Source organism: Amblyomma americanum, chromosome 9, assembly GCF_052857255.1.
Source record: "Amblyomma americanum isolate KBUSLIRL-KWMA chromosome 9, ASM5285725v1, whole genome shotgun sequence".
NCBI lineage: Eukaryota > Metazoa > Arthropoda > Arachnida > Ixodida > Ixodidae > Amblyomma > Amblyomma americanum.
The window spans coordinates 109,773,876-109,787,919 of NC_135505.1; the positions used below are offsets into that span (position 1 = coordinate 109,773,876).

General features: G+C 45.9%; 2 protein-coding genes across 2 annotated transcripts in view; both read right to left on the bottom strand.

The window, feature by feature from the left end:
* The window catches only part of Aplip1 (JNK-interacting protein Aplip1), a 36,285-nt gene extending 26,223 nt beyond the window's left edge, over positions 1-10,062 (bottom strand). The window contains 8 exon segments of the mRNA XM_077636817.1: positions 2,502-2,577; positions 2,579-2,660; positions 4,055-4,148; positions 4,151-4,234; positions 7,324-7,405; positions 8,213-8,360; positions 9,061-9,102; positions 9,959-10,062. Of these exon segments, the coding sequence (XP_077492943.1) occupies positions 2,502-2,577; positions 2,579-2,660; positions 4,055-4,148; positions 4,151-4,234; positions 7,324-7,405; positions 8,213-8,323 (529 nt within the window). The 5' untranslated portion in view covers positions 8,324-8,360; positions 9,061-9,102; positions 9,959-10,062.
* A 1,358-nt stretch (positions 10,063-11,420) lies between these two features.
* Positions 11,421-13,411, bottom strand: LOC144105329 (uncharacterized). The gene is made up of 2 exons (XM_077638466.1): positions 13,351-13,411; positions 11,421-12,935 (listed from the first exon to the last, which is right to left on the bottom strand). Exon 2 carries the CDS (start codon positions 12,894-12,896, stop codon positions 11,706-11,708), a length of 1,191 nt encoding a protein of 396 aa, XP_077494592.1. The 5' UTR covers positions 12,897-12,935; positions 13,351-13,411; the 3' UTR covers positions 11,421-11,705.
* Between the last annotated feature and the right edge of the window lie 633 nt (positions 13,412-14,044).

Consider the following 14,044-nt stretch of genomic DNA (forward strand, 5'->3'; position numbering starts at 1 on the left):
CTGGTCGCTCGTCGCTTCTATTTTCAGAAGCGACTGATAGCTGTAGGGGAAGGGGGGGGCGGGGGGGCTTTTACCTTTTACATGCCAAAGCAACACTGATGGTAAGCTGTAAGTGGAGGCCTCTTCAAATTAGTTTGACCACCTGTGGTTCTTTACTACATACCAATAAATCAATTCAAAGATACTTTCTGATTTTTGCACACATGCAAGGGAGGGAGATGAGTTCAGAAAACAACCTGAGAGCGGGCAACAGAATAACTGAAGATGCAGAAGGTTGATTAATGATCATTACGACATGGTTTTGTTTCGTAATGGACATAGCTTTGCCTCTGCTGCTGCTGATGATGATAGCAAGCCACCATGGAAGGTACAATTCGTAATGAATAAGCAGCTTTTGTATCTGTAACTCACTTGTCTCATCTCCACCTCCTCAAATGTTTTAATTATCGTCATTTAATTTTTAACTATCTGAAGCTGGATAAGATATAATCTTGCAAGCTTCCCAGGCCTCAAATAATATTTGCCTACACCTGGTCTTGTAGTGTCACATATCTTAATTTCTTTACATTTCACCAGTAACCACGACCTTTCATCCCAGGTCAAACCCTTAAAATAAGAGAGCCTTTGGGGTGCTCTAAATAAATAAGTTATCACAGGCCTCAAGCGTATGAAGGCGCACAATGTATAACCAAAGACAAAATAATTAGAGGTGTGCTAATAGTGGTTTCTTGCTTCACAGCGAATTCGAAGTGGGTAGTAATTTTTTTTTAACAAATTGTGAAGCTGACATTTCGAACACTTCTGGCATACAAGGCCGGTACACGAAAACGAGAGAATGCATTAAAGCTTTGTCCTACTCACTGAAGCTGTGTCAACTCTTTTGCAAAAATGGTAACCAGAAACTGGCCGAGTCGACCTACATGCTGTGCCGAAGTATCTGTGGGGTGTGAGACCTACATGTGGGGCCTCAAACTGCTGCTCTCAATTGGGACTGTGTCATTGCGCAGCTGCTGCTTTCCAGCAGTGACTCCACGACACCTGCTAGGCTACGCACTGCGTGCCCAGCACCACCCTGCGTCAGGCATCGGAAAGGGCAGCCATCTCCATGTGTCTCACGCCCTTCATGCTTTCCCCACCATGCTTGATTACTATGATTAGCAAATTTGCGCGAACAGCAGCTGTGGTAGCTGCAGTCAGCTCAGACTTATCACGTGGAAGTGAAGGGAGCTACGCATCCTCCAAAAGATGCATGCTGCCGTGCCAGTTCGGCAAGTGCGCATCGTGAGTAACACGGGAGTAGACAGCTGGCCAGTACAGATCTGGGCGCAGCGCTTGCACCTGCTAGCGTTTGCTGCCGCAGGCATGTGCAGATTGGCTCTGGCATACACACGGGCGCATTGGCATGCAGTGTGCGCACCTGGCAGGCGTCCATAGAGTTTGGGTTGGCAGCGCGTGCGCCACGGTGCCACCACCGAGGAGGTACACTGAACCGAAACCACATGAAGCAAACATTCCAGAGACATTATTTGCTCAAGGCAAGTACTCAGTGATTTTGAGTACCAAACCTTCACACTGAATCGAACACTGAACACTTTGCTATTCGACCAAATATTTGAAATCATCGAATATTTGTACACCCCTAGTAAATTTTGAACATTTGCATAACACCAGACAAGAGCTATCTGCTAAAGGTTTAAATTCAGCCTTTTCGGAAGCCTAGACTGTAGTCCGCAACAATAGCATCTATGAGTCTATGACTAATCCTAGAATGTGCTACACACTAGCCTAACAAAGCATTTCATGACAGCTACTGTGAGCGATGAGATAGCAGATTTTATGCATCAGCGCACAGGTGCACAAAGCATGTATTCAGTCTTTAGCAGTTTTCAATCATTTTAGCCTTAGGGAATCCCAGAGGCGTGTCTTGGCTTCTCTTTCTTCCTGTGATCTTCTTGATGCGAGTGCAAAGAAAAGGTAGAAAAAGTATGGCGACAAATGACCCGTCAAAAAATGCGCAAGTTCTATTAACACTGACCAGCTGCATAATGAAACACTGTTGATGCAGATTGCTGGTCACTGGCCAAAGTCAAAAGATGAAAAGACGTTTCGGGAGCACTACGGCTAGGGAGCCGTAGTGCTCCCGAAACGGCTTTTCATCTTTTGACTTTGGCCAGTGACCAGCAATCTGCATCAACATGATTCCTGACCAGACGGTATGCCATCAAACCCTCGACTATAATGAAACACTGCTACCAGCAATCAGAGTATGCCCAGTCCCAAAATGAAGGAGGTAAAATGAAAGTTGGGCGTTAAGACATATATGGAAACAGGTGTTTGAAGAACCCCTGCCCTAACACATCAGTGGTCTCTACACCGTATGGTTACCACCAGTGCACTCCTCCTTGTGTCACAATTCTGAAACAACCACGCTGTGTCCGAACACAGTTCAGCACACCTGCCCAGCTAAAATGCGTGCAGAGACTGAAGCAACAACGGCTTACCGTTGCATGCGGGTGAGATGGACTTGGCACCGTCTGGCGAGTGAGCCGTGGAATTGCCACTGTCGACACCGGTGTCTGAGGCTCAACCTCGACCGGAGGTCGTCTGGGCTCAGGCTCCCACTGTTTGTGGCTCCACTCAGGAGTGATTTGTCGTACAACCTAAGGCAACGTGACAAAAATACCAATGCTCAATGCTACTGTAAGGGTGCTGAAGTCCAAGGGCAGGTCATAAAGAGAACTTCACTGCTGTCACACAGGCAAACATAGTGTCCTTTTTAAGCAGTCCATTGCGCTTCTCAAAAAGTCACTTCGACTCATGTGGAGCTAAAGAAAGTACCATTTGGGAACCATACTCATTGATGCATTTTTTTCACACACCAAAGGAGCCCACCAAAGGAGCCCTATGGGCTACAAGGGTCATTGCAGCAAGGCACTCCAGATTTATTTTTACCATTCAAGCACTAAGTTTTGACTCTAAATTCAATTTCATGTTGAAATTATTTTAAAAAGTAAACAATTTGACAGATTTGCCTGTCTGGTTGGGTTTGAAGACTTATAATAAACTGCATATCTCCCCGCAGTGGGACAACGTGACTTACAGCCTTACCCCCCCCCCCCCCCCACGCTTTTCGCATCACAGCTGTCGTTCCTTTGAAGAACCCCACCTCCCCTCCGTACTTAAGAGACGCCAGCTGCTGCCCTCAGTCACCCCTGATGAAGGAGCCGAGTCGGCTTCGAAACGTTGGGTTAAAATTAACATTTTTGGTTGGAGATGTGCAGTGTATTATATGAAATTATTTTACCACGGCCCAGAATTATTAGAATAAAATTTTGTCACAACTGAAAATTTGTATTTCTGAAAACACTTATGAAAAAGTGCCCTTTAAGATAAGGGAAGCTGAAGGCAGCACTCACAAATCCATTAAAAACATAAAACCTCACAATTTGGGAGAATACAGATGCACACTCAACAGCCGACAGACATAAAGCATGTAGCGAATCATGTAAAGCGAGCCCGCAGCAAACATCAATTCGCACAAGCCATTTTGAATCTCTTCAAAAAATATAGCAGCATGCTTAAACCATTAAAATCTCATTCTCAAAGCACCAGCATTGAAGCTGTGCATATCAACTAAGAAAAGAAAGCTGACAAAACACACTCGCTAGTTATAACGTGCTGCAGTGAAGGTCCCCGATTTTCGTGTGCAACTGATTCATGCTGGAGTTCACAAATACACACACTTTAATGGAAGCAGCACTGGGAAACTATGAAATTTCGTAATAATGAAAAATTCACTACATGGAGGTTTGATAGATCCAGGTCTACGTATAGAGGTGATGAAACTGGAACAGAGACAGCTCTTGATAATCTGATGCCAAAGGGGACTGAAAATACATGGGGTTTGAATTGGGAGAAGCCTGATGCTGAGCAGACCAAAGCAGCACTTCAAACAAACTGGATGTTCAAATAAAGTGACTTTAGGATAACAGACTTCGCAGCAGTTAGGTGTTCCCTGTAAGTGCGGGCCATACTGTACACACTGCTTGCTCACCTGAGGCAGGACTTTGGCTGTTCCCCGGAGGTGTCAATCTCGAGGTAGAGGCGGTCCGACACCTGGCGGATCAATTTGGTGGGGCCGGACTCGGGCAGAGAGGACTGCTGTGCCCATCGCGATCCGCGCCCCGAAGCTCGTCTGCCAACGAGCTCGGCTGCTGCGTCAGCTTTGCCAGTGCTGCAAATGAGGGAGCCATCGCTGATTTCTTATAGGAGTTAACAGCACAAACGAGAACATAAACGTGCTCCACGGACACTGCAAGAAAACGGTGCAGTGGTTCTGAAATTCGATTCCACGAGACCATTGGAGTAACTCGGAGTGGTTGGGTTCCCCAACCACCTTAATTATATCCGTGTCTGGCTCTGCCACCACCTTCCAGTTACCCACTTTAACTCGACTAATCATACTGCAAGTGCTTACAGCAGACTTTTCCACTATACAGCCAGTCATTGTAAATGGGAGTTAAGCATTGTTTGAGCAGGTGCGTGTATTCGTGCATGTTAGGCAAATAAGGACGAGAGCTGCTGAGTGGATCAAAGCAACACTTCAAACAAACTGGATGTTCAAATAAAGTGAGTTTAGGATAACAGACTTCGCAGTAGTTAGGTATTCCCTCAGAATCTTTTTGAAAGCCACTTGGATTTCCCTACACTGAAGAAATTGAAAACCTTCAAGTTTGTGCATAATAAACTAGAAATTTTAAATGGCAGGCTACATGGGATTAGCACAAACACAACAAACCATACCATGTGAAACCTTTTCGGGAGAATAAGGTGCGTGTGTGTATGTGTGTGTACGTGCGTTTATGTGTGCGTGTCAGTAATCAATCAATCAATAAATCACTCAATCAGTCAATCAAACAATTTCGTACACATCATTCAAGGTGATGCTGGGAGTGCGGTCAAATATCCAATAAGGCTGTTCTTTTACCAACGTAATTTTACACTCTCTTCACAGTGCTTATACACAGCTCGTACGAAGCTTCATACTCATAAACACTAACCACCCACGTGTCAATTATGTGGAGACGCAATGACAATAAAGCACACTTCACTCACGTGCATAAAACTCGAAATGCTAAGGCAAAAGCAGCTCAAGAAATTTCATACAGAACACATATTCCTTTCCCTCCTAGACTGCTTCTCGAAGAAAGCGGAACTGTAAACATTTAATCAAACTTTTTATTCGCATAGAATGAAATGTTTTTAAACTGCAGCACCTTAAGACTTTGTTTTTTCCACTCAGGCATTCAATTTCTCCTTGACGCAAGACAGCCGTCGCTGTTCATGTACCACAAATTGAAGGCACATAAACAACTTCAGTAACTTTGCTTCCCATTAGTTTGAACAAAGATCCTACACGAGAACCCCGTGTCCGCGTGAGTTACCTCTCCTTCTAATTTTAAAACAACAAACAAATGTGAAAATGGAATGGACTCTCAGCTTCCCATCAATGGTCTGCATTGTTTCACCAACGCTCCATTCAGCCATCACTTAGCTTGTGAGAAAATAACGAATATAAAGCAACCCTTTTTACCTTTTAAGCCCTATGGTGTGCATTTCTCATAATGACCGAAGCCTCAAATGCAATAATTCTAAGAGTGAAAATTGCGGAAGGGGGGGGGGGGGGGGGGGGTGCAAAGAGCTATCTGAAACACTTCAGCTTTTCCAGACATTACAACCGTTGAATAAGAGTGCGGAAATTCGAGTACATCAGCACAAACGGCTCTTTCAATGCAGTAGTACAAAGAGCATGGTGATCGGTTAAAGAAACTATTACAGCTTCATCAAATTCAGTTAGTTTTATTAATTTCTGACTGTCTAATGAGGATAAAACAGCTCGTAAATATGGAGGCACATACACAAAATGAAGAGAAAAATTCAAAACTGCTCCAACACCTGCCAATGAAACATTACGACCACAGAAGATTCAGGCTGTTTTGCCTATAGAGTTAGCATGTGTATAAATTCATTCGTAAGAAGGCCTAACGCATCCCTGGCAGCTGCGACTTCGATGTTACATTGAAAAGCATATTGGAAAAGACCAATTCTGCAATTATTAGCAACTCATGTAGTTTTTCAAGCTGAAATGAAAATCGCTCACAGTTTTACACTCAGTCAAAGGTGATCTTCCGACCATTACAGGGTTACACAAGACTGCCGGCAAGAAAACAAGCAGCTCTCAACATCCAACCTGGATCATCGTAGCAGCTCTGCCACTGTCCACACAACAAGAGCACGCACTGAAACGACTACCACCGTGTGTGACTCAGCCCCAGGCCAAAAAGATCCCCCCCTTCAGGTGTTCTAAATTTATCTAGAAATGCGTTCTAACACAGGGTCTCATCCCCTGGGATCGCACCACCATCTAGCCGTTTCTATATTTGGCCAACCAAGATGTCATATGCAGGGTCTCCCACATAACTTAAATACGTTCACGAAGTAAAAATTGCATGAAGAAAAACAAGGTGAGGAGTTGCACTAGTTGTCTATTTATACTGAATCCTTTCATTATTATTTCTTGTTCACATTCTATTTTTTTTCTCAGCATTCATTTTTCCAAGCTCCTATAGTAAATGGCCCCTGAATTATTTCTTCCAGAAAAGTCCATCCAATAAAGTTGAATAAAAAGTGATGAAATGCACCAGTAACTAACTGCATTATGAATTTAACGGCCAGTCAATTAAAAAAAATTCAAGGATTAATTACCAAGTATCTGAGTCAAATAGTGTGTAACATAGGTTACGTTTTCAAAGTAGATTTATTTAAAAGAAAAGCAATACTATCCAGCACAGTTTACGAACACATGTGACCACTGTTAGCAGTTTAAGAACCACAGAAGTAGTATGCGAATTTGAGTTTTTTCATGGAACGGAAGCAAGGCATAAGTAGTAGTAGGATCTTAGTTTCTTGGGAAGAACCTCATACTCAATGAATATCACATCGTACAGAGAATCTGGTTGCCGTAACCTCAGTGTAAGCAGCATAATTTTCTACCACCTACCATTTTCCTTTCCATAGCTCACTGTGCTATCACAAGAGTAATTTAAGAATAAACTGCAAACAGCTTCCTACATCCCTTTCAACTTGTTTTGATGATGCTTACATGTTCAACTCTGAGAAAAACAGAAGCAAGCTGGAAAATGAACATTCACATCTGGGGAAAAAAAAATATAAACAGGACGGACGTGTCAACTGCTGCAGTGCCTGGCAGAAAGACCAGACAAGCTGCACTGCCTCTGCTTCATTTCAAAATGTTCTACATACGTTTTCGGTTGGCTGGGATGGCTGGCAGTCTTCTCCGCCGGCGCTCCGCGTGCTGGTTGCTGGTTGACAGCTCATTCATCATCTGACAGGATGCGCCGATGAAACGAGAGAAAAAAAAAAAAAAATTAGACGGACGGGAGCATCAACACTGAACAGAGCAGTGGTCCCAAGCAAATGCATGGCTGCATGGCTTTGCTATTCTAGTAGCTGCAGCCTTGACAGGGACCGTTTTTTTCTTGTAGTGATGAAGTTTAACTAAAAGCCTGACCCACATGAGGTTGAAAAAGGAACGGCTATTTACGGCAAAAACTTGCAAAACAAATGAACTGCACCAAAACACAGAAGTGTCTAATCAATACCACTCCTCGAAGAAGTGCCTGAAAACTGGACGCACAATAATGCAAGCTCTCAGTGAGTCTTCGTCCAACGGGCTGTAGATATAAATGTCAAAGCTCGAGGTCTAAGATCCAAGCAGGTGCTATTGAACGAAGTATGCAATGCTAACGATAAAACTTTTACATTTTTCTGCAATAGATCTGAATGTTGGTGCAAAAAAAAAAAATACCTTCAACATTCAAAATAGGCCACATCCCAATGACTACATCAAAGTTTAGCAGCAGACATGTGACATCAGTTAGGTCACAATCCCAACACGTTAATGTAATCAGGATGTGTCCTTATTCAGCAACGAAACTAAATTTTGCAAATATGAAAAATCAAATGCACGTGAAATTCACATCCACCTAAATGTTAGGCCACTGAGGAAGCAAAGTGTTTGACGAATGTGGCAGCTAGGCATCTCAAATAGAATGATACAAATTAGCATACAGTTCCCAATGAATATTAGAACACAGCCTGCAGACCCACACCGCTGACTGCTAACACTTACCGCACATGCATGATTGACTGCATCAACCAAGTCTCTGTCTGTGTTATCTGCCACAGGCGACGGCAGACGCCGCTCCTGTTCAGGAGGCGAGCGCGCTGTCAGCTTGTTCATTTCATCAGCTTGTGTGAAGTCCACATCATGAGCTATCCTGAATGGCGACAACCACCGAAAAATGGTACGTCAGTTTTGATCCTTTGACATAGCAAGCACCAAGCTCTGCATTTCAAACACGTAAACATCGGTGACAAGTACGATCGAAAGCATGCAGAAGTGCCAGCAACTACTGCCGTTATTGAGAAATGCAAGATATTACAATGGTTTGTATTAATGGGGGTCACCTACGATATGACCACAACAAAAACTGACATTAGAATAAGCTGACAATAACAGCACTCGGATGCCGACAAAGTGCAATCAGAGTACTGAAGGACTTTGGTATAACAGATTGGAGCATCTTCAATATTGGTGGGCATTCAGAATCAAGTGAACAATGCAACATAAGCATGCCTCTAAAACAATGACACCAGAGTTGGTAACCTTAATGAATAGTGCTGCCATTTTTAGGATTACACTGGTGCAGGCAAGGGCAGCCAATAAAATGCCCCCAACATTGGGTACAGGCATGCGAAGCCCTTGGTTATTTCAGGCTCTTGGTTGTTAGAAAGCACAATTGAAAACACAACCCCGCCGTATAATAGAACAAGCATTTAAAATATCTTGACCGTTTGCCGTAAGTCACTGCTATGAGTGAATGATAATTGTTGGAACTCTTTAAATTAGTTTTACGCTTGAAGAAGGAAAAACGTAAAGAAAGTTTCAAAATCAAAACAACATAATCAAACGCTTACCATTAAAAGGCGGCTGACGGTATCATCACCAGTAAAACGAAACTAAAACAAAAGAAAAGTAACAAAAACAAAAGTGTTTCACAGTGACAACGAGAAATAATAAAGGGCGAAAAAGAAAAGATAACGCTTAACTGAAGTCAACCAAACGCGCGCTCAGCAAGAACGGCTACGAAATACTGCGCTAAGAAAGACCAGAGGTTGTCAGCCAGACAACAAATATCGCTTAGAGTGAAACAAAAAACGAAACAATCAGAGACTGCAAAAGAATAAAAAAACAGCGAATGCCGCCCAAAATTAACAGCGTCGGCTGTAGCTGTCACTGCTTCAGGACGTGACTAAAAGGGGCCAAAACAAACCCACCAAAGCGTGAATGCCAAACGGGTGCCACCGCCAAGAGCTGTCAAAGACACGCACTGAGTAGGCGTTTAGCAGTACGATCTTCGCTCGGGATATTTTATTATAAAAGCACCCGCTGCACGTGCAAGAACAATACCGCGTTTGAAGGCAGGCTCTCCGCATCGCCGCGTTGTAGAGGTAGGTTATCTTTACATAACGGCACCGCAAGAACGATTCGCAATGAATATTCGAGTCGTCCGAGTCTATAATGCATCTCGCACTCAGATTGCGGCTCGCTCGACGAAAACGACCAACAGAACTGCGCGAGAACGCTATCTAGCTAAAACAGCCCTCTCACTCGACGACGCGCTCAATGAACAGAACATCTGATCCCCGCCCGGTATTAGTTTTCCACGGTCGTAGGGGTAAAATCGACGCGGTTTTTGTATTGTAGAGAAGCCCATGCCCAAGGCTCCGTCCAGTCTAGCCCCTTTACCGGCGAAGAATAACGGCAAGAGCAGCTTCGCTACTGGTCCTGACGAAAGTTCGGTCCTTCACTTACCTGTAGCAATTGACGGGGGCCTTAATATGCTGAGGCATCTGGTCAAAAAATATCTTGAACGGCTCGAACTGTGGGTCAGCCATTTTGCCCCCGACCACACGGAGGGATGCTTTGAATTGATGCTAGCCACAGTGATAGCGGGATTGTTGCGACATCTAGTGCCAAAAAGATGCTTTCGGTTTCGGTCTCTTCTTGGCGCCAGTTTTCAATGTGTGTAACATGTGCGCTGTGATCGAATTCTGATTTTTGAAGGATAAACAGAACCAGCAGGATTTATACATCGCTCCTTGTACAGAGGTTGTCAGCGTATGTCCTGGGAAACAACATACTGGAGCATGGACCGAAACGAGGTATGAAGCTTGGCCACTTCGTAGTCCACTAGTCGCCCGCATTGCACTATAAATCTGCTACTGGAACGAAACACAGCGATAACACGCGACTACAGAAAAAAAGAAAGTAATAAAGAAAGAACACAGACACAGCGCTGACTTACAACTGGGTGTATTTCGTGCGATAATGCATTAAATACAAACAAGCGCGAGATAATCACAAAACACGGCTGATATCATTTGTCAGTACCTAAGAAGGCTGCAATTCTTTCTTTGATAAGTGAAGAGACGGTTCGTTCAAGCACTGACCTCCTCTGTGGTGGATGACAAAAGCTTCGTAGATTTCCCTTTGTACCTGGCTGCTATACGTGCGCACCACTTTGCAATGCCTGAATTGAGGAATGCAACCACATGTAGTCACGTGTTTGGAAAAGCGACAGGTTTGCTATTCCTCAAGTCATTTGCAGAATTCAAGGAATAGCAAAGCTGTCGCTATTCCCAAACACGACACTACATTGGTTGCATTCCCGATTGAGAGCATGCATGCTCAAGACCGATTGCAAGCTGCCCCCTGGCCATCATTCAACGACTGAGCACGCCAAGAACACAAATAGGCAAACGTTGCGATCCGTCGGCATTTAGCGATCTGGGAATTTGGAAGTGTGCGTGCTGTTTCGAATAGCCTGCAAAACTGTCGAGCGGCAAAGTGCAACAAAACTTTGGAGGGCCGCAGAATAGCGAGAGATTATACAAATGTAGACGGAGGAGGCTTACGATTACATGGCTTACACTTGCTTTTGCCATTAACGAAATTTCAAGCTATTTGGGCCTTCCTCGGAACCTATTAAAAACAATAGCATCCATGGCAATGCCTATGTAGAGCATATCTTTGTACTAGTCGTACAGGTCGAAACAGTGTGAAAGGGAAAATTTCAATTGTCTACTGTGATCAAGAGACGAGACATGCTTTTTTTGCTTCCTTTTAGCAGTTTTCTTGTAAGCGTGTTAAACGTGCCACGTTGCTTCAAGTTCAACGCAATAATTTGTTTCTTCAGTGAGGGCTAGTTGTTTCCCTTCATATCGCTTTTACCTGTACACCTATTCTAAGTGAATCAAAACGGCAGCATAGCAACTCCAGAAAAAAGAAACGTAACAGTATATTTACAAGAATACTAAAACGATTCTTTCCTTGCAGTCGGAGAGCAGTGGTTAGCGTTCGCCAGCATCTGTTCTTTGGTCACCTCAAGCATCGACACCTCCTTCTTGGGGACGTTGATGACAATGGACACCTCTGGTGTACCTTCGCCTTTTTTCGGTGGAGACGCGGTGGCCCTCTGCGCTTTTCTCAAGAGGGATCTTTTGCCGGCCCAAAGCGTGTCGTGAAGCGTCGCCTTCTCGCCTCCTTTCTCTGCAGCCTTCTATCCAGCTCTCTTCGTCCGCGGAGTGGTGTCTCGCGCTTTAGAGCCTTCGACGTTCTCTGAATCCATCGGCGTCTGAAAGCCGGGACTGACTTCAGTTACTTTCTCAGGCATGGTCGGATCTTTGCTGCTCCTCGAGGCCCGCTCGTTCTTTCGTTCCAGAGCGGTCGAGATTTGGGCTGATCTAGCGCTGCAACTGGCTCCGTCCAAGGTGTCCTGGTATGGTGGAGAGGATCCTTCAAACTGTTGCACTGTGTGGAAGACACCTTCAGATGCAACAACAGGACTCTCAGGACCAGATACGACTCGCGACGATGGCTGGACACAGGAGTCTGTAGCTGGCGACTTTTGTTGACTCGCCGTGCCAGTACCTGAAGTGATATCACTCTTCTGTCCGGTCTGTTTGCAGCGCAAGTCCGGTCGGTCAGATTCCGGGACTCCACGTTGGTCTTCGGACACTGTACTGGTCGTGTCAGTGTCCTTCCCAGATGGTGTACCAGAGTCAGATGCAAACGTTGCTGTCCTCGCTGCCTTGTTGCGGCTGTCGTTCGGATGGTACCCTTCGGCTCCAGCTGCACCCTTGACCTCTGCGCCCGCAGGGGTGCGTCTACGGACGGAGTCGGTGCCAGGCGCCGGGAAAGAAGCGTCCATCGCCGTAGCCAGTGCGGTGTCCTCGCAGCTGAACAGATCCACCTTCGAGATCCTCCTCTGCAAGCTCTCGGCCACTTGTGGCCGCCGGAAGATTTCGTCCTGGTAGCAGGCCTTTAAAGGAGACGTGGCGTAGGAGGTTCCTCGTCCCGTCAGCGCACCGACAGCGTCGGCAGAGGTCGGCGAGCTGCGCGTGCTTTCAGCCGATTGTAAGATTGTGCTGGGGATCGCCGGCCCGGACTGCTTCGCGGCATTGGCGTCAACTTCGGCGGCCGGGGTGAGCACCCGGGGTCCGATGTCTGTGGCCCGGGGACCAGGAGGCATCGTAGTCGTCGTCGTCGTCGGGAAGGTGGAGAGGGAACTCTTGGCGGCCCGCGAAGAGTCGATGGTGTCGGCGACGGTGGCGACCGACTTGACAGCCTGGATGCTCTTGTCAGAACCGAAGCGGCTCCGAACGCACCAGCAGCACCATGAGACGGCGACGGCAACTATCGCAAAGCTTGCAACAACCACAATCAGGGCTAGCACCTTGCCAGCGGACATTGCCCGCTGCCGACGCCGCCGGCCTGGTTGGACCGGCCTCTGGGTCGGAGAAATAAACAAAAACAGTAGCAGGTCTTATGTTATTCACAGAAACGTCCAAAGCCGCGTGAAAAATTTGTCACAGTATTTAGCAGCTATACATGCCGCTGACGTGACGGTGACGATGAGTGGAGCTTCAGAACACCATGTCTGAATAAAAAGTTATGAAGCCATCCGAATAAAAGTTCTTTCTCGTCGCCGTTATGAGCCAGGTATTTCTAAGCCACACCCTTAGGTGCCAAGGGGTGAAAGCTGGGGTTTTCAGATACACATACTTGGGCGGTGAAACCGTTTATACGCGAGAAACTGCTGCACCAGAATGGAGCGGAGGGGTGACGTAGGGACTAGGCTACGTGTTCTGTCCTTAAGTCCCGCTCCGCAGCAAGCGAGGGAAGGCCCAGTGCACTGCACTCACCTTGTGCAATGGTCGGCTTTCCGAGCTCTTCACAGCAGCCGTGCTTCGCGGCCCGGCTTCGCTTCTTCTGCCTCCTCTTACTAGGGTACCGCGCGGGTCCTTGCCTTCGTCTTTCTCAATAACCACTGCATCCATTTATTATGAGCCAGTGGTTTGAACTATAGTAGTAGTAGAAGTAATAAAACTGGAGGAGACACTTAAGCTCCGCCTTAAGGATATGACGCGATAACGTTAATGAGGTAATGCCCATATATGAGGAATTGGTTATTCTCTGCGTTTTTATGGAGGAAAAACGCTAAGGCGCCCGTGTGCTGTGCGATGTCAGTGCACGTTAAAGATCCCCAGGTGGTCGAAATTATTCCGGAGCCCTCCACTACGGCACCTCATTCTTCCTTTCTTCTTTCACTCCCTCCCTTATCCCTTCCCTTACGGCGCGGTTCAGGTGTCCAACGATATATATGAGACAGATACTGCGCCATTTCCTTTCCCCAAAAACCAATTATTATTATCATTAACTTTGCCTTCATATGTCTCTGGGAGGGTCTCATACCATTTCTTACTCAATGGTGCCGCGGTTAGGGGACGCGCCACTGTACTGCGATGGAAGGTGCTGCCACCGGTGGGACTTTTGCGGCCCAAGTTGCTATTCCCGAGCAACCTCTCGCGATCAATCGTTAATTTAACTCCCACCTGC